We start from the raw sequence: 20741 nt of genomic DNA on the forward strand, positions 1-20741 counted from the left end.
TCAAAGGGAATAGATTTATTTGAGGTATTACCTCCTAGTAAGTAAAGAAGTTACCATAGTATTGCTCATTAAAAATACTTAGTAAAATGTCCGTTTAATTTTGCTATGAAAATACTTAGTAAAACTATATGTTATTTCTCTGTTTCATATATAATAATCCTGAGTTGGGCTATATTTGGGCCAAAACCACAGCTGGGCTTTGCTGTTTGGGTGGAAAAGTTGCATCTTCTATTAGCCGTTGGATGTGAAATAGAGAGCATCGGGCATGGAGTAAGTCACCGGTGACTTTCCTTCGGCAAGTTAGAGAATCTGAACCCCACCCCCCACCCCCCCACCCCACCCCACCCACACACACACTCAAAATCGAGTTCCCGTTTAGCTCTCCGAGTCCACCTCTCTCTCCGCCCTTCCGTCCCAAGTCCTCCCCGCTCGTGCGCCGCGGATGCGAGTGATTTGCTTCGTCGCCGCATCCGGTCGGGCTCAGGGACGGAGGTGAGCATGGCGAGCATTGCGCGCGGCAGATCGCGACGGAGACAGGGCGACGGGTCGTCGGACCGGAATGCGGCACACTCCACCGTTCCTAACCCCGATCACCAAGGTCTGTGCGTGCCTGCTTTCTTGTTACAGATTCCTATGGTGCTCCTTGGATTCTTTTTTTTTTGCAATTTCGGGTGAATTTCCGCGCAAGATTTTTTTTGGGGAAAGTAAGGAGTCCATGTGATGAAGATCTCACCTTTGATCTTGGATGGCGATGGTTGTTGCGATTATTGTCCCTCTTTCTCTGCCCTTAGGAGATCAGGACATTTTTCCTTTTCTTTCCCCTCGTAGCTCTGGTACCGCTAACGGGAACTTGGGATTGCTTGCACACTCGTCATAGTCCAGTTTTAGGTGTTTGCTTTGCTATTTTGAATTAAAATCCCGTCCTTTTACCTTCAGCTCCACTTCACTTCACAGGGATGGAGTTTGGTGTTGGGAAGGACGTCTTTTTCGGGTTTGTGCACAGTAGCTAATACTATGATTTTTTAGGATAAAGTCTGGCATAAATACACTTAGTTCTTGACATAGCTAAGTGAAAGGGCATGTTATTAATATTTTATAACCCCCTGTTTTCGGCTGCGGGGACATAGCTTTCTTGTGGACTTTAGGTCTTAGTCATGCCTTTATTGGAGAGAGAAAGATTCTTGCTTCCAATTTCAAACCATTTTGGCGGACGGTTCTTTTCCTTTTTCTTATAGTTCTTTCATTTGAAGCTGCAGTGGCCTAGATTCTGCACGAGTTCTAGGCCAATTTTAAAACCAAGGTTGAAAAGGATGTAATTTCCCATCCTGTTTTGCCGAATTGGTATACAGTTGTACAGCATGCTATGCTTTGAATTATTGAAGTACTGTAGAGTGTAGGATTTATAGTCTTAGAGTTGTCAACTTGTCAATTCCCAACTCTCTGGACCTTTTTTTGTAAACTGAATTCTGCTTTTTATCTAATGCATTCCAGTAGGGCCTCCTTGGCCCTCCTGTTTTATATAAAAAAAAAAACTTGTCAATTCCCACAGGATCACGCAAAGAAACCTCACTTGCCCTTAATTTGCTGGATATGTAAGTTAAAGTATTAAATTATTCTATTCTGCGTCCTCTTGTCTATTGGATGCCGTGAAGGTTCATTGCCAAGTAGCTTTTATATGCTAATCACTAAGCAAATCGGAGTATTTGTTACACCTGTATTGGTCATTTAGTTATAGAAGATAAGTACACCTCCTTTAAGCACTAGGGTCCAGGGGTGAAACTTGCTATGAATTCCTTCTGCTTATTCTGTGAAGGAAGGTACTTGGGGTGGTAGAAATTCAGTCTACCACCATGTGGAATTGAAGCAAATACTGTGCATTCTTCATGGCTCATGTTTGTTGTGTGGTCCTACAAAGCTTGTACCTTGTCCATGTGTTGCTGGTTTGTTGCATATCCTTTATAGAGGTTCCATGCGATGAAAGGCTATGTATCTATGTAGTGTTAGCAGCAGGTAACATGGCAAGTCAGCGTTAGATAATATATTTCTGAATTGAGTATTACCACCTAGTTTTTGCAAAAGTTTCACTATTCTGTGGGTGTTCGTGTTCCAGAAAGTTACTATTTCTGGACAAGCTGGTGATTGCCAATGTTTCAATTCTAATTTGCTGAAATGAAGTTGTTCAAGCTTGTTAATAAATGGCAACATGTGAACTCGCTGAACAGCCACTTTGATGTTTATAGAAGCTTATGCTTCTTTAAGTGCCCTTCTCTCAGGTTTGACAGTTGGATAATAATTCTTTAGTAAATTTTGAGTTATATAATTCCTTATGAAGAATTCCTGACCGAACCCAGCAACAGATATCTTCATACCATTTTACTTCTATAGTTAGAGAAGGAACAAATGGATTGCATTTGAAACCTCCCCTTCTGATCTTACCTTACAATCCAGTTCGGCATGTTACTACTGTTGCCATTGTGGTTTTGGACCTGCGGAGATTAATTACCATTTCTTTTCTCTTTGAATTCAGGGGTTGTGTCCTCTAGGAAACAAGCAACTTACCCTGGGATGCTATCTGATTCTGTGGTGAGTAATGTGGATTTAGTTGAAGATTTATACATATGGATATGATTCACATGTTTGGAACTAAAGAGCTTAAGACTTACTAAAACTATGCCATCAAACTGACAGCATAAAGCTGAAATGCATATGATATTGATCTAGACATGTTTTAAACTGTGTGCTTTATTGTATCAAGCTAACTTTGCTTTGTGGGAATAGCTTTATTTCATTTGCAACTTCATCTATTAAACTTTTAGTCATTATTCATTCAACTTACTGTGCCATTGTAAGAGCTAACTAATGAGTTGCTATTGCCTCTCCCTTTTTTCCTTCTCAGTTTGCTGACGTAAACAGGCAGAGTAAATCAAGAAAAGCCAGTGCTGTACCAATGAAAATACTGATAGATGAAGAATTTTCAAATGATGTCAATGCTAGGCACATTTCACCAGGTGCTGTAGGAAGGCTCATGGGTCTTGATTCGTTGCCCTCATCTGGAATCCATAATCAGCATAGGCATACCCAAAGTCCTGCACCAAAGACTTCACCTGGTAGTTTTCATGCTCGAAATGGTTTACATGAAGACATTCCACACAGGAGTAGTGCAGATACCATTGATGTTTTTGAAGTTACGGAGGCCGCAAAAACAAAGATGAACCGGAGTCCAAGATCTAAAATTGGAAATACAACTTCCAGATCTGACAAGGTTGACAGTGCTGATATAGATATCATAAGGCAGAAATTTATGGATGCTAAGCGTCTTTCTACTGATGAATCCCTTCAAATGTCAGAAGAATTTAACGAGACACTTGATGCACTGGTATCTAACAGGGATATTTTGTTGGAATTTCTTCAAAAATTTGATCCTGCTGTCAGAAGGGACCTGCACAATCATGGTTCTCCATCCTCTGCTGCAAACTGCATCACGATATTGAAGCCATCTCGAAGAAATCATTTTATTGACATGGACAATATTTATCCACAAGAGAAAGGTACCGAGAGCATCTTCAACGAGCAAAAGGAAGTGAAACATTCTTTGAGGAAGCCATATTCTAATGTGCCCTTGCAATCCCGAAAAGAAGATTCTTGTTCATTAAGGCAGAAACTGTCAAGGTCCAGTCACCAGGAAAATACTGGAAAACGAGGCTGCCCCACTCGGATTGTTGTCTTGAAGCCAAATTTTGAGAAACCTCATGATATTGAAGAAGCCCTTCCTCTACATCATAAAATCCCCCATTCTGATTATAGAAGCCACAAAGAATGTCCGGAGGTTGGTAGATGGACTCCGTATACTGAAGATTACATGTCTCAGGTGCCCCTTGGAGATTCTGAAACATTAAGTCGTATGGGGAAGGGATCTAGAGAAATTGCTAGGGAGATCACCAAACAAATGAGAGCTGCTAGGTGTGGGAGTAGGAAACATGCTGTCAAACCAGAGATCAGAACTCCTGCTTCAGATGAAAGGTCACAGTTCCTGCCATCTGTTACTAAACTCAAGACTCCAGAGGCAATTCATAGATATTCTGAGCCATGTGATGCTTGGGCTTCTTCCAGCCTAAACTCTTCGCCAACATATTTGACTGAAACATCAGTAAGCAAGGAAGCAAAGAAACACCTCTCTAACAGATGGAAGACCCATCAGTGTCAGCATCAAGAAACTGATAGTGACAGCTTCAGCACGCTTGGGGATATGCTTGCCCTCTCTGATCAGAATGCATCAAAGATTGCTGCCCATAAAATGACATCCAGGAAATGTCCAAAGACAGGAGTGCAGATTGATAGAATGCAAAGCTCATGCATCTATCCTCTTGGCATCAGCAGCAATGATGGTTGGAGAGACACAGCTACTAGTAAATTGACAAGGTCCAAGTCTCTTCCATCATCCTTCATCCGTGGAGTTCAAAAGTCGAACAATAGAAAAAGAACTGGTAGTGTTACGTACAATGAGTTCTCGATGCTTAAAGATGTTCTTAAGGTTGGACCCCACTATTCTGAACATGCATGTCGTAGCAGGCAAAGACAATCTCTAAGTAGATATTCTACAATTCATGGTGATGAATCTGATCTGATGTCCACAGATAATGAGGAAAAAATGGCAGTTGAACGTGAGATACATGTAAATTACGAGGAACCAATTAATGGTACTGCTGTGACAGAAACATCTGGGCAGTCACAACATCCTGCAAATCTTGACCATGAACTAGATGCAGTAGGTATACTGGATACCAGTTCTGCAATCCCTGTCAGTAATAAAAGACCTCTTTCTCCTGCTGGACAGAACCAGCAAATGCTTAAGATGACCACAACAGCACTAGATAACTGCCTTCTTGTGCCTAGTCTCGATGATCTGATGGTTAAGGTACTAACGTGCTTTCTTTCCTATTGTTCCCTTTAGCAAGTCTTCAATTATGTGGGCACTTTGTTTTCACAAACAGTTTGAATTTCCTCTGGTTTGTTTTGTATTAAGGTTCCGAGGTACTTTCATTCTTTTTTATCTACCCTTTTAGTTTGCACTTACTGTGTGTTCTGCTGGAATCATGAAATGTTCACAAAGCCGTTTGTCACAAACACTGATTTCTCAGTTTTAAAAATGTGTGTACTTACCATATTGCCTTTGCTGTAATTGGTGTGTGTGGGTGTGTGGGTGTGGGTGTTGGGGGGGGGGGGCTTGATCTTTCCATGTCATGCTTAATAACTGCCTACTATTTTCGATCCAGCATGAGCAAGTTGAATACCATGAAGCTGATGATTACCCAGCCACTTATGATCCCCAGATAGAATCTGATTCTCCTGAGGAGATTAATCATCATCTGGGGGATGACAATCAAACCCTCTGTATTCCACCTAATGAATCAGAATCGCCAGCAAACTCCAATAAAGACGACCAGCAAAGTCCAGTGTCTGTTCTTGAATCTTCCATGGACGCAGAAGATGTTTACTCAGGAGATTTTGAGAAAATTAGTGCAGATCTCCAAGGCAAGTGATTGAATTCTTTTTTACAGATTTCTCTTCCACTCTTCCTTATTCCTAGTTCTTAAGTTTGATTTATTGTAAACATTGCAGAGCTCAGATTGCAACTTCGGCTTCTGAAGAGGGAGACTACAGACACTGGAGATGACAACGAGCTTTTTATATTGAGTGATGATGAGGCAGCACGTCAATCACTTCCTGAAATGGAGGAATCCCATTCTTTTAGGAATATGGATGAAAGGGATTTCTCCTATGTGTTTGATATGCTTGTTGCTTTGGGTATTCATGCGCCCAACCAGGATGAGCTGATTGACAACTGCTACTTACTGGAGTGTCCTGCAGGCCTTGATTTATTTGATGATCTTGAAAAGAAGTACAGCAGCCTCATTTTATGGCCACAACATGAGAGGAAGCTCTTGTTCGATATCACAAATGCTGTTCTTGGGGATATTATTACCTCCGTGATGAACAGTTGTTCAAAGAGATTGATGGTGAGGTGCTCACCTGGATGGAATGAGGAAGAGTTTGCTGAGCTTGTGTGGCAAAGGGTGGTGCAGGTACAGCAAGAAATAGAGTTTAATCAGGAAGCCCTACTCTTGAGTGTAGAGTGGGTTGGCTCAGAAGATGGCACCAATCTGGTTGGGTGCGATATCGGGAGTATGTTGCAAGATGATCTCCTAGAGGAAATTGTAGCTGACTTTCTGGGTGTTACTAAATCCGCCAAGCTCCGTGGCTAGAATTGCCTATGTTTGCATCCGAAGCCATTAGAAGCATATGCATGGATTGGTGGCTGGTGAACTCTAGTGGGAGATGAGCCCTCGATGAATTGCTTAAGGAGGGGATGATAATTCCAGGAGTTCACCTCATGGCTACTGAAGGGCATGGGCTAAAGATGGCGTAGGTGATGGTGGAGCATCAAACAAGTGGGGTGGAAGTTTGACCTGGCTGTGTCATGCTCATGTACATGTCACCTTTGACTCCGAACTCCTCAATAACGTAGCACCGGAGGTTTTTCCCTCTGAACTCCGAAAAGCGTTTTAATTTTTTTAGGTTCGCATAATGCTGGAATATAGATGTACAATTTTGGTTTTAAGGAATTGTGTAAAATAATCTCTGGGGGAATTTAGTATGTTTATTATTACATGCAATAATGGTAGTGTTAGTTCAGACATTATTATCTGTCAGTTTAGCTCTTGTGATGGTGTGCTGTGCACTACGTATCCTTTTGCTGGCTGTGGTATGCTCTTTGTAACAAGGAGCTACGCCATAAACGTTGGACCTAGAGCAAGAGATCGCGCCTCTTGAATATATGCATGGCTGCGTTGTGGTTGCCGTCTCTTCGATGAAACGCTACCAGACTCATAAGCTGTTGAGTGCTGAGCATGCTACTAGCAAAGCAGCAATAGCTCCTGGAAACCGTGGGCCGAAGGGGCACCATGGATGCACCTACGCGGGCGGGCAAACCACTCCTGCAAATCAGCATCTGCCCGTTCGTCCCGGTCGTCTAAGCGCTGGGATATGTGGCGCCACGCCTCTGCTGTTGTCCTTCCCAAGTCCCAACCGCACCTCTTCTTCAGAGGTTTAGGTTCCTGGGCGTCCTCGCACAACTAACGCACAACACCGCCATCAAACTACTCCACTCTGCCCACGTCTGTCTCTCGGCCTACCTGCACCTGCACGAACCGCGATCCCTATATAATCTGGCATATCGCTGCACAGCAACAACAAGTACAAGTGATCGATCTACTGAGAGTGGGCAATAGCTGGTTGGATACACGCCACAGTCCTCGCTCTTCTCCAGTGGACGTTCAAGCCTGCGTGGCTTGCGAGACATGGCCAAGAACGCGGTGCAGGCCGTCAGGGCGGCACTGTGCCTGGTGCTCGCGCTCACCGTGGCGAACTGCGCATTCGCTGGTCGCGTCCTCGACGAGCAGGCTGCGGCTCCCCTGCCGGCCGACCCGCTGCCCGCCCCGACGGACCCCCCGGCAGACCCAGTGGTGGCGCCAGCGGCCGGCCCAGCCGCAGCCGCCGGCGCTGCGGGTGCCGCCGCGACGGGCAACGCAGGAGCCGCCGGCGCGGGCGTGGGCGACCACCCGCCGACGTTCTTCATGCACGACATCCTCGGCGGCTCGCAGCCGTCGGGGCGCATCGTGACCGGCGTGGTGGCGAGCGCGGCGGCCAACGGGCAGCTCCCGTTCGCGCGCCCCAACACCAACATCTTCCCGATCCAGGGCGCGATGCCGCTGCCGCAGGGCGCCAGCAACCTCATCAACAGCAACAACGTGCCCTACGTCGCGGGCCTCGGCGGCACGTCCTCCGCCGTCGTCCAGAACAACGGCAACCCCGTCAACGGCGGCAACAAGAACATCCCTTTCGTCAACGCCGGGGACCTGCCGTCGGGCGTCACGCTCCAGAACCTCCTTTTCGGCACGACCACCGTCATCGACGACGAGCTCACCGAGGGACACGAGCTCGGAGCGGGGGTCATCGGCAGGGCGCAGGGCTTCTACGTCGCCAGCTCGCAGGACGGCACCAGCAAGACCATCATGCTCACCGCCATGTTCGAGGGCCCCGAGGCACTGCATGGCGGCGACACGCTCAGCTTCTTCGGGGTCCACCGCATGGCCGCGCCGGAGTCCCACATCGCCATCATCGGAGGCACCGGCAAGTACGAGAACGCCAAGGGCTTCGCCGCCATCCAGACGCTGCACCCTAGCGACGAGCACACCACCGACGGCGTTGAGACTCTACTCCAGTTCAACGTTCACCTCATTTAAGCCGCTCCATTACCATTAGATCGACAATTACCACTTCTTGTCCTTCCAGCAGTTTCGTGTTATTCCAAGTACTGTGCCAGCTTTCGGCCATGTATGTAATGTACTAATAGGTGCTATGATCGCATCAGCATATTGTGAGATTGTACGAGTAAATCAAGTATGTTTCTGCTATTCTGAGATGGCTACCCCTAAAATAAATGGCATGAGAATATGACATCATCCTACGTAAAATGGAGCTGGATGGGTTTCAAGAACATTAGAAAGAGGGACTAAATTTATGTAGACATCTCACTGTTCGCTGAAAGGCTACCATGTAATTCTATGGCGAACTTTATGTATCGAAGAAACCGTAACCAAAGAACAGATGTCCAGTCACAAAAAATAACTCGCCCTGGAGGAAGAAATTTTTGGCAATCAGTCCTTCATCTGAGCTCTGTCAAGGGCTTCAAGGCACCAAAAAGAGCTCTGTCAGTATGATACAGTATTCTGAGACTGGTAGCTTTGGGCTCCCAGTTAGAAAGAGGGACTAAATTTATGTAGACCTCAATTCTCATCCATGATGCGTTTCTGGAAGTCCGAGACCATACGCGGCAGGCCTTGTTTTAGTGAAACTTTGGGCTCCCAATTGAGAAGAGACTTGGCCTTAGAAATGTCAGGTTTTCTCATGTGTGGATCATCTGCAGTGTTGGGTTTGAACTCGAAAGATGCACCTGGGTCGATCGTTTCTTTTACCACCTGCAGCAAAAGAATGCAGTATCATGATTCCTGGTAGGGATATTGTAGACAGGAAGCCGTGGTATTCTGAAAGAACAATGGATAGCAAATTTCAGTGTCAAGGTCAGACCTGTGCAAGCTCCAGCATTGTAAATTCTCCCGGATTCCCCAAGTTGAAAGGTCCAATATGGTCACTTTCCATTAGAGTTACCAACCCATCAACCTATAAATTTATAGATATGTAAATTCTTCAGATCTGAATGTGGCAAACATGAACTTTCTGCAGCAAACAAAATTTAAAATAGAAACTGATTTATGAAGAACAAAGGTCGAGGAAAATAAAGAACACTTGCATGCATTATCTGAATATAATTTGTATAAAATAAACAATTGAAACTTCTTCATATAGAACGAGAGACAGAAACCATGCATAAGTACCAGATCTGAAACATATTGAAAACTCCGAGTCTGTTTTCCATCACCATACACTGTCATTGGTTGTTTCCGCAAAGCCTAGAAATGAAGCAATGCCAACTTTAAGCAGTGCTGAAGTTCTATGATAATCCTCTTCTCCAATGCATCAGAATCACAAACTGAGACAAACCTGTGCAACAAAGTTGCTAACAACTCGGCCATCATCTAAACACATACGAGGGCCATATGTGTTAAATATGCGTGCAATTCTCACCTGAGGAAAGCAGTACTATGTCAAAGTTTGCTCTTCAAGAAGAGAATAAAGATAAAGCACACAGACAACTCATAAGTCATAAGCAGCATTGCAGTATATAAACAAAGGATGTATCTTGACAAAATGGAAACCAGCCATCGAATATTCAAAGTTCAAATAAACAAAGGGATCTGGTTAATTAGCACTTTTAGTGTAATGCAATGCCCTTTCCTGAATTCCCTCGCATCTATAAATACTGTGTAAATAGTATACTATCCACCCTAGAGAAGACTTCTTTCTTTTTTCTCTGAACACGAAAGGCATCCTTTTCAAACTTAACAATAGACCAATTTTGAGTTCAGGAAAAAACAATAGACCGTTTTTTTGGGGGGTGGGGGGGGGGGGGGGGGGGGGGGGGGGGGGGGGGGGGGTGGGGCTTAATGCCACATACCATAAAGATATTCATTTTTTCGGCAAATCCATGTTCTAGTATACTTAATCGTAATTGTTAAAAAAATTGAAATGTATGCAAACGGTAATGGATCACCCGTTCTCAATATTTGACATTTGGACCATGCTAAGTACTTGAAATAAGACATATGAATACCACCTCAAAGTCGATTATTACATCTAATTCAATTTCAGAACTTATCAAATACTGACACCTAAACAGTTTTAGAGCTTATTAAATACTGACATGTAATAAGTAGTTTTTAAAGGTCCCATTGCCAACAAGATATAGCCTTTGCTAGACATGGATCCATAATCAGAAACTGAAGCTTTACCTCGACACCAGCACCACGGTGGTAATCCATGGTAAGAGTTTCAGCTGTTCTCTTCCCCTCATCATAACAGCTCCTAACACCTGCATAATTATAACATAGCGAGGTATATCACATTGTATCGGACTGGAGAGACTCAAATGGGGCATACTCCTAAGATATGTCAAACTTAGCACACCAATGGGATTGACATGGCCCCAGTAGCTCTCCTTCTGTGGATGCTCAAGAGGATCACCATACACTTCACTGGTACTAGTCAGTAAGAACCGGGCCCCGACCCTCTTTGCCAGTCCAAGCATGTTCAAGGTCCCCATGACATTTGTCTTGTACATAGTTGGTTAAGGAAACAACTGGAGAAAAAGCAGACAAAACAAACAGATGTAAATCCACGCTCTTCCCCACGCAGGCACAAAACTACGAATCCACCCCCACGCCCACCTTCAACTCATGTGAAATGTGCATCATAGAATAGAACTGACATTGAAGAAGTTGTATCCGTGTCCATAAATAAATCAATAAAGGCAAATATATTGAATCCAATTCCTGTGAGGATGTGGACGAATTATGCGCGGCACAAGGGAGCGGAAAGGATATGATGGTCTTGATGGGGTTGAATTTGTAGTGCATGGGGGATGCGGGGCAGGCGAGGTGGTAGATCTGGTCGACCTCTAGGAGAATGGGTTCGACGACGTCGTGGCGGATGAGCTCGAATCGCGGGTTGCCGAGGTGGTGCGCGACGTTGTCCTTGCGGCCCGTGAAGAAGTTGTCGACGACGATGACGCTGTCCCCGCGGGCGAGGAGCTTGTCGACGAGGTGGCTGCCGACAAACCCCGCGCCGCCGGTGACGACGACGCGCAGGGAGGGCTTCCGGACGCCGACGGGGAGGCGGCGCGCGGCGGCGGAGGAGGCGCCGCCGCCGCGGGGGATTTTCCTGGCGACGGCGGCGGCGAAATTGGTGACGGAGGAGGATCCGGTGGCGGAATGCGGGCTGACGGACGACGGGTAGAGGAAGAAGAAGGACGAGGCTAGGAGGAAGCCGAGGAGGACGAAGAGGAGGCGCTGCTCGCGGAGGAGGTAGGAAGCGAGGGTGCGCGAGAGGGAGGCGCGGTGGTGGTGCGGGCGGTGCTGTTTGCTCATGCTGGCCTGCCGGTGCAGCTGCTTCATGGCGGGGTGGGCGCGCGCCCTCTCGCCGCCGGAGGGGGAGAAGACTGGTGGCGGAGTGAGGTGGAGAGGGAGGCGCGTGGAGGCGGTTGGGCCCCGTAGCTGCCGAATCGAATGCGATTCTTCCTGCCGCTGTGGCTTGTCGCCCGCAGATTCCGCACGTGCGTGTGGAATCGTTCTCTCTTCTTTTGCTTCCAATGGAATGTCACTTTGTATTCATTTAGCCCGTGTTTAGTTTTAAAATAACTTTTCAAAAAGTGTTACAGTATTCATACCATCGAATCTTACGATACGTGTATGGAGCATTAAATGTAGACGAAAAAAACTAATTATACAGTTTGGTGGAAAATTACGAGACGAACGTTTTGAGCCTAATTAGTCTCTAATTGAACACTAATTGTCAAATAAAAATGAAAGTGTTACCGTAGCCAAATTCCAAAATTCCCAACCACTAAACACGCGCTTATATAACTTTGGACAAAAGCAACATCACTCAGCGACCGCATAGCGCAGTGGATTAGCGCGTCTGACTTCGGATGGGTTCGACTCTGTGGTCCGACTATTGTGTTTTCTGATGTTTTGTCCCTTTGTATTACTCACTCCGTCCATTTATCTCCTTCGTCTAAGTAATTTTTCCCCCAAAAGTCTCCTTCGTATTAGTTCGGGACCACATGTTTGCTTTCTCGTACGTGCTACATAATTGGTGCTCATTGGCTGCTCCTTGTCTGCATTTATTGCTCCATAGCTACGACTCCTTAGCTGCTCTTTGCCTTAAATGCAAATCGGCGTGGTTTACTGCTCATTGGTCATTACGCCGAAGGCTAATATGATAAAGACTTATGAACGGAGGGAGTACTCCCTCCATACCCATAAAACAAGTCGTTTAGGACAGGATTGTGCATACCAAGGAGGAATTAATTAGGGGTTAATTTTCCATCCTTGCCCTTATTAATTAGGCGTTCGAGTGCTGGCAGTCGTGGTATTTTTTTTGCATTCGCCAGATTATTTGCACGGCACTGTGCTTCGTTGCATGGCGCTGTGCTGCTTGAGTTTGGGCACGTGAAGTCGGGGTTTGGCCGTTCGCGCGCACGTGCAGGAGCGTTTTGGCACAGGTGACGCGCGCGTGTAGGAGTGTTTTTAGGGTTTGCTCCCGTTTTGCTTTCTCGCGCGTGTGTTGGCGCGTTTACAGGTTCGCTTGCTTTCAAATTTTCGACGTTCAGACGCATTTTCGGTGTTCTCGCGCACGTGTGTTGGCGCGTCTACACACGCTGCTCCCAGTACTATAAAACGTTCAGATGCTGCTCCCAGTACTGCATCTACTCCATGCCTTTTTCTTCTTCTTTCCTTCCTGCTTCTACTCCCAGTACAAATGTCTGATTATATTCCTAGTTTCGATCTCAACGTACTGGCATCCGAAGATGACGAAAGCCGACATTGGGTTCGATCTCAACGTTCCAGCACCACAAGATGACGACGACGACAACGTGTTCGACGTGGACGAGCCACAAGATGATGACGACAACGACGTGTTCGACGTCGACGAGCCAGAAGTTCACCGTGGCGGTAATGCATCACTTAGCGCTCTTGTGTGTTTCTTAGCATATGCAGATTTTGCTCAGTTCTTAAATCATTGTTTCTTTTTTTTACAGTACTTGATTTGAACTTACCACTAGATGAGTTCGGTGCGGTTAATTTCGACTATCTACAAAATCTTGCTGGTAACTTTTTTTTTGACACAATCACATTATTCATTTTAGTTAAGCCACGGCTACTTTGTTGAAGCGCTTGCTAATGATGCTACGGATACTTTGTTTCTTTTTTCCTCTACTAGATCATGCTCATGATGCTACCGTTCAACCAAATCCTCGAAGGAAGGACATGACAGACCACGAGTGCGCACAAGTGTACCTCTCATTTGAAGTTTCTCCACATCCGGAATGTAGAACTCACAATCAAACTTCTCCATGAAGTGAAAAACCTTGCTGGGAGCCCATAGTCTTCGTGGAGAAGGCCACAACGGGCACACATGCGAGCACGGCGGCAAGCTTGGAAGCATTCTTCTCCACCGCCAGCATGGATCGTGCCGCGGCGAGGACATAGACACTCGACGAAGTCCCTTTCCACGGAGTCCGGCACCATCTCGACGTTGTCCGGCACCACCAGCGGCACTTTGACAGAGTCCATCGCCATCTCCAAGTCCAGCCCCTCTTCTGAGTTGGGCGCCAGCTCGGACTCCGGCGCTTCCTCCGAAACCACCGCCACCTCTTCTGAGTTTGGCGCCACTTCATAGTCGAGCGCCTCCTCCGTGGCTGGAGCGAGCTTCATGGCGCCGGGCTCCATGGCAAGCGTGCTGCAGGAGACAAACGCGAGCACGAGGAGGAAGTGCGGCGAGCGGCGAGCAGCGAGGCGAGGTGAGGAGGACGTGCGGCGAGCGGCGAGGCGAGGCGAGGCGACGAGGACATGCAGCGTGCGGCGGGCAGCGAGGCTACGCGAAGAGGATGTAAGGCGAGGCGAGGCGAGGAGGCGTGCGGCGAGGAACGAAGTGCGAGGCGGTGCGAGCGCTTATTGGATCGGCCAGCGGCAAGCCGAACGGGTGGCGTGAGTAACGAACAGGCGTGATCAATGCGGACGGCGTGCACGCGTGCTATTAAGGGAGGGGTAATCGCGTCCAAACTTGTCCTCGGGTGCAGAGAACGACATGATTTGTGAAAACTAGCCAAGTGCCCAGAACGACTTGAAATCAGGTATGGAGGGAGTATACTCCTACAACTGTACGGTGTTTTTTGTTCTGATGTTTATGTTTTCTTTTCTGATGATATTTTTTCCCCTTGTGTTATACTCCTAACACTGTACGGCAGGAAGCGAACGTGTCAAGCTAGACTTATTTTGTTTTGCAATAACTTTGCTTGGAAGAAGATAAGAAGTTCAACGATCAGTCACGTCGTTTGGTACGCTTGTTAAAGTCTTACTGCAGGACGATCGATGACAACAGATGAACTGAAAGGTGAAAGGCAAGTGGACTTGTTAGAACAGCACGCTGACGATGGGTATCTGGCTTGCTGATCGATCACCATCAGCGATGTTGTAAGATCAAAGATAAAACTGAAATTCAGATATCAGCTGTTGATGATGGTAGTGTACCAAACAGAGCAGGCCCGTTAGCTTGAGAAGATAGAGAATTGGCCTATTGACGCCTCGTAGAACTAGCTTTTTTAACAAACATCTAAAGGAACATACTCAAGAAAAAGGCATAAACCTCTTCGATGTTTTTCTTGTTCTGATACTTTCTCAAACATTAAGTCCGTCTGTCCATTGTTTTTTTTATATCTTTTTGGCTACTGAGAGTCTGAGAACGTGTGCATGGATAGTGTTGGGAGAGGTAGTGTTATACCCAGAGGTCGGGAGTTTCACTTCCCGTTCTTAGAAAATAAAGGCCACAAGTAAAACTATTTGATAGCTACGTTTTTTAGTCTTTTTTTTACTCTATGGTTGGGATTTCTTCTTAATAAAAAATACATTTTTCACCTAACGGTTGAAAGTTCTTCTTTATGAAAAATATTTCGACATGCTTTCCTAGGGGTAAGTTTTTGTAATATTTGTTGTTGCTTATGGTAGAACCTATCCACTTGGTTCAGCTTAATAGATGTGCTTTTTTTGTTAATTATTTAGTCATCTCTATCAACAGCGAAGGCTCAATTTATCGTAGAGTTCATAGAGACAGAGCATGTTTGTGTGCATTTAAGTACATGTTGATTACCATGCTTCATAAAGAAAATCTGTCTTCGATCTCTAAAGTAGCTATGACATTAAAGAAAACCTAACTTTTTTTTTTCATAACAGAGAGGCGTACCCCCTTGATAAATCTACATATATCTTATTAAAGAAAACCTAATTAATAAAAATATTTTTCATAATAGAGATGCGGCCTACCCCTTAATAAATCTACATATATCTTATTAAATAAAACCTAACTAACGTAGATATATTTTATGCGAAGTATTCACGCCAACGTCCACTAGTATGCAATCCTAATGGATATCTCTCTTCATATAAACTATCCGCATTAGCAAGCCACATCCTCCGATTACATGTATTGAGTTTTTTTTAGAATTTACATGTATTGAGTTTTCCACGTCAACGGTACAATAACATTCATTTAGAATAAATATTCTATCCTATTATATGAGCTAATAATTATAGGTTGTTCAATTTCCATTGCAAAGCATCAGTGTATGTATATGAGATGAGAGAAGAGCTCACAAAATTATTTCCCATGCATCAGTAGTTTTAGTTCGCTGGATAAGGCCCAAAACCTTTGCTTTAACAGGGCCTTTGTTTGGAATTGGAGGGCCCAAAACGTTGCATCAACGAGGCACACAAATTCCGGTCTCTTCTCACTCCGCCGGACTCGTCCCGTGTGGGTGTGGCTACTGCCGATGTATCAACTCTCAGTATCAGCACAGAAGCCACAGATCCAAGTGTTTATGAATCAGCGTGTTTCTGCTTGAAGACTCAAGTCATGTCTGGCGCAGAAAGACAGTTTCAGCTTTCAACCTACGCGTTGTTCCTTGAAGGAGAGAACACATCGACAATCTGACGTGTCTGCCCACCGAGGTCCCTTGTTGCTGTCGGGCCGGCCGGCCGGGGAGTGGACTCGTTGACCTCACCAACCAGCAAAGCAAGTCAAGATTAGCTGACCACGTGAAGAATCCAGACCGAGACGCGAAACCGGACAATGCACTGTTGGCAGGGCATCTGGGAGGAGCTGGGATGTTTAACCCAGTCTCTGCACCCTGCGCGGTCTCGCTGTGACGCTGTGCGTGGGCCTTGTCCCTCGTGGTTCCTCGCTCGATCTGTTTGGATAGTAGAAGGAAACCTCTTTACCGGCTGCGCGTTTGTTTTTGCTTGGAAAGCTGAAGCTGCCATTAAAAAAAAGTGAAGGCAGAACGTGTGCTCGGTGTGCGCGTTGCCCCATGGCGGATGCCGGATGGCGCGTCCCGGGCTGCCGGCACGCGGCGCAGAACTGCACGTGCGTTTCGCAGCAGCGACCGCGGCGGCGGGCGGGGTCGGAGACGGAGACGGAGACGGAGACGGAGATGGAGACGGAATGATGAGAGAGGCCCGAATGCAACGATTCGGGATTCTCCCATCCACTTCCACCCATGGCGGTGGGCGGGGATAAAGATGGCAACGGGGAATTCCCCGTCGGAGGTTGCCTCCCCATCCCCGTCCCCACGGGGAGAAAAAATTCCCGTCCCCGTCCCCGCCAAAGCTCACGGGGACGATTTCTCCCCCATCCCCGCCCCCGCGAGGGGAAAAATCCCCGTCGGGGATCCCCGTCCCCCGCATTTATTCATCACCATTCATGTTAATTCATCATCATTCACATGAGTTCATCGACACAATATTAGAGTACACCACGAATCACAATCCAAAAATAGCTAAATAGCAAGAAGCAGGATATTAATCATCACAAAGGTGTAGAACTAGGGTTATTACTGTTATATATACTCAGAAGACATTGGGCCTTCGTGGGCTGGTTGGGCCATCAGGAAAGAGAGCAAAGCCTGTATATAAACGGGGCGGGGATGCGGGTATCGGGGACGGGGAATGCTCCCCCAGACCCGTCCCCGTCAAACCCGACGGGGGACGTTTTCTCCCCGTTTAAATCCCCGTGGGGGCGTATTTGACTCTATCCCCGTCCCCTAATAGGGGAATTCCCCGCGGGGAATCGGGGATCGGGTCCCCGTTGCCATCTTTAGACGGGGATTCCTTTGGCCGGATCATGGCATCGCGCTTTGAGATTTTAGCCACTAATGGGAGCCACTAGGACGAACACGAAGAATATCTATGGACCACGGTGGTGTGCTAGCTGCAGTTTTTGTAGGATGCAGCTGTGGCTACAAGTAGAAAAATAAAATCTTTGTAGCTAATAAGTGAAGCAGCTGCAACTGTGGCTGTAAACAGAAAACTAAATTCTATTATTGCTAATATGTGAGCTAAGATCCTGTTTGGATCCATAAAACTAATATCTAGTTAACTAATTTTTAGTCTCTAATCATCAAATAAGCGGACTAATTGTTAATCCGCTAGTCATGGACTAGTTGTTAGTCTATTAATCCATTTATAGGAGCTAATATGACTAGTCGCTAACAGGACATAATACGTGAAACCGTTGCAGGCACTAGAAAAGCAGAAGCGGTCGGGCTGGTAGTCCATCAACCAGTTTATGCAGCAAGCTGCCGAGACAGGCGCTAAAAAAATCGAGTTGGAAACTGATGCCCACCATGGTGGTCCAAGCAGCGACAACAACAGAGCTGGACGGCTGGACCGGTGCTCCGCTAGTTGACTAGTCTGGGAGCTTAAAAACTTGCTATTCTGTAACTCTGTTTCACATAGGGTTATGCATAATCCCCATTCATGTAATTTAGCTGCTCACTCCCTAGCGGCCCTTGGGGCAGATCTCAGTCCGGATACTGTCTCGGTAAGAGATAACATTTCTCATTGTACACAGTTACTGGTTGCCGAAGATTTGGCAGCGGTTGATTCGTAATGGAGTTTCACTTCTAGTTTCAAATAAAAAGTTCACATGTACAGCATCCAATTGTTCTTGTAGCCGATTCGCAAAGCTTTTTGGCTTTCACTTCCAAAATATGCAGTACGAGTTTTACTGTCCATACAAATATTATTACAACTAGAATGCTTTAGCCCTACCAAATCATTTGATCTACTTGGCCCTTAAATGTGCAATGATCATGGCAAAATGATCAGAATATATAAAAAAAACTCACAACCCAAATACCATCTAGGATGCAAGGCCCGTATGTTTTTGTCATTAGTTCGATCCAAGACTTACTTTAAATGAACTAGAATAGCAATGCCATATAATTAATTTTGTTATGAACTAAAGGACCTGACCCGTAAAACATATGAGTATTGAATACCCACTTCTGTCCTTTATCTCACCTAAGCACCCTGATCAATATGATGACATTGCCCCAAAACCACCTTGACATGTTCAAAGCTTCCTTGTTATTGCCATTACCACCGTAGGACATCGGTGCAAGCTGCTACTGATCTCTGCCATGTCACTCCTTAGGTCATGCCCAACGCGTCATGTTGGATTATGGTTTCGTCGGGCCATGTAGACTCGGATGCCACTTAGGGCCTTCAAATTCCAAGTTTTTTCACTCTCTCTTCGTCACATCAATTTTTAGCCGCTTGCATGGAGTATTAAATGTAGGTAAAAAAATAACTAATTGCACAGTTTAGTTCGAAATCACGAGATGAATCTTTTAAGCTTAGTTGGTCTTCGAAATCACGAGATGAATCTTTTGAGCTTAGTTGGTCCATGATTGGACAATATTTACCAAATAAGACGAAAGTGCTAATATTCATCAGTTTGAAATTTTTTGCCATCTAAACATGGCCTAGATAAAAAAAAAACTCGAATACAGAAGCCTTGTCAGTTGTCAATATGTCTTTGCAGAAGCTACGTACACCTCACCTGACAACATGCTAGAGCAGCAATGGAGTGGTGCGTTGTGGCATAAGATCGCTCCCCACAAATTTGGTGCTATTTAGCTCTTGTTTAGTTCCACCCCAAAATCCAAAAAGTTGCTACAGTACCTGTCACATCGAATGTTTGCGGCCCGTGCATGGAGCATTAAATGTAGACGAAAAGAAAAACTAATTGCACAGTTTGGTGGGAAATTGCGAGATGAACGTTTTAAGCCTAATTAGTCAATGTTTGGACACTATTTACCAAATAAAAACGAAGATGCTACAGTAGCCCCAAAATCTAAATTTCGCGAACTAAATGAGGCCTTATATTGAGAAGAATAGTAGTCTCAGTTCATTGTACCTACATGCATGGAAAGCAACATTTTTCTAGGACTGTCAACAGTGTATGCCCGTGTTAGGCCTGCTCTTATTGTGTTGTTAGCCTATCATGTCGCTATTTTTGCTAGGCCTTTGCTTGCTACCTTCTTTTATCTATGATGACTTCATTACCCCTATGTCGAGTCAGTGATGCTAACATCATCTGAGCTATGCAAACCTCTCCGTGCTAACCATTTATGTTTCCAACCGCTGCCAAAGTCGTGGTACCATTGTGTTTCCACCACCTTTGTGTGGGTAATTTGATCCAAACAAGGTGTAAGTTCATCAAAGCTAGTATAAGAGTTACCAACCCGGCCTGTTGTAGTGGTGGATGGACAAAGGAGAAGGATGACAATGACGAAATGAAGCTAAAAATGTACGAGTTTAGCATAGAAATAACATTTGGATGATAAATTATACTCCATCCATTAACAGCATGTTCGCTTGGTCGTATTTGGCTTATAAGCCATGTCTTATCGGTCAACGAATAGTATTTTCTCTCATACTAAACCAGCCAACAGTACTTTCTGCCATGACTTATACGCCAAACCAGCCCAAACAAACATGACGTAAGTATGTAGAGTTAGCCCGTGTTTAGTTGGTGGAAAGTTGAAATTTCGGCTACTGTAGCACTTTCGTTTTTATTTGATAATTAGTGTTCAATCATGGACTAATTAGGCTCAAAACGTCCGTCTCGCAATTTCCAACCAAACTGTGTAATTAGTTTTTTTTCGTCTACATTTAATGCTCCATGCACGTATCGCAAGATTCGATATGATGAGTACTGTAGCACTTTTTGGGAAAACTTTTCGCGAACTAAACGAGGGCTTATATATGCTAGGAATATACTGCTTGATTGTAGCTGCCATGAAACACATGAATTCATGGATCTTTTAGTTTCTGAAAAAAAAAACATGAATTACCGCATACTTAATGTTACGTTTACACGGATGTACTCATCTCGTAGTATTAACAAACGCATGTGAGCCAGACAGGCACTCAGGCACTTGCACGAAAACAGGAGAGATAATTATTCGTGGGGAAAGCGACAAATGGCCATATGCAACGCATACCGGCAGGTGGCCTGGCGCACCAGGCCCAGCCACATAAACAACAGCGGAAGCCGGGAAACCCAACCCAACCAAACCGAAGTACCAAACGGCGCTGCAATCCCGTTCCCTCATCACACACACACACACACACATACACATACACATACACATACACATACAC

The 20741-nt window shown here is 45.5% G+C and overlaps 3 protein-coding genes across 4 annotated transcripts; 2 read left to right on the forward strand and 1 right to left on the reverse strand.

Moving 5' to 3' along the window:
- The first annotated feature begins 363 nt into the window (after nucleotides 1-363).
- Nucleotides 364-6693, forward strand: LOC136547526 (uncharacterized). Of its 2 annotated transcripts, none has more exons than XM_066539476.1 (5): nucleotides 364-598; nucleotides 2528-2583; nucleotides 2897-4915; nucleotides 5274-5532; nucleotides 5620-6693. In XM_066539476.1, exons 1-5 carry the CDS (start codon nucleotides 499-501, stop codon nucleotides 6261-6263), a joined length of 3078 nt encoding a protein of 1025 aa, XP_066395573.1. In that variant the 5' UTR covers nucleotides 364-498; the 3' UTR covers nucleotides 6264-6693. The 2 variants fall into 2 exon arrangements, with proteins under 2 accessions (XP_066395573.1, XP_066395580.1); XM_066539483.1 differs by having other exon boundaries at nucleotides 415-602.
- Nucleotides 6694-6816: 123 nt separating this feature from the next.
- LOC136547551 (dirigent protein 25-like) lies at nucleotides 6817-8415 on the forward strand. The gene has a single exon (XM_066539497.1). It carries the CDS (start codon nucleotides 7359-7361, stop codon nucleotides 8301-8303), a length of 945 nt encoding a protein of 314 aa, XP_066395594.1. The 5' UTR covers nucleotides 6817-7358; the 3' UTR covers nucleotides 8304-8415.
- A 133-nt stretch (nucleotides 8416-8548) lies between these two features.
- LOC136547542 (UDP-glucuronic acid decarboxylase 1-like) lies at nucleotides 8549-11797 on the reverse strand. Its single transcript, XM_066539489.1, has 8 exons — nucleotides 11060-11797; nucleotides 10645-10791; nucleotides 10470-10549; nucleotides 9622-9705; nucleotides 9456-9530; nucleotides 9148-9240; nucleotides 8846-9038; nucleotides 8549-8746 (listed from the first exon to the last, which is right to left on the reverse strand). Exons 1-7 carry the CDS (start codon nucleotides 11628-11630, stop codon nucleotides 8847-8849), a joined length of 1242 nt encoding a protein of 413 aa, XP_066395586.1. The 5' UTR covers nucleotides 11631-11797; the 3' UTR covers nucleotides 8549-8746; nucleotide 8846.
- Nucleotides 11798-20741: the final 8944 nt, after the last annotated feature.

The sequence above is a fragment of the Miscanthus floridulus genome, chromosome 1 (genome assembly GCF_019320115.1).
Source record: "Miscanthus floridulus cultivar M001 chromosome 1, ASM1932011v1, whole genome shotgun sequence".
NCBI classification, from domain to species: Eukaryota; Viridiplantae; Streptophyta; class Magnoliopsida; order Poales; family Poaceae; genus Miscanthus; species Miscanthus floridulus.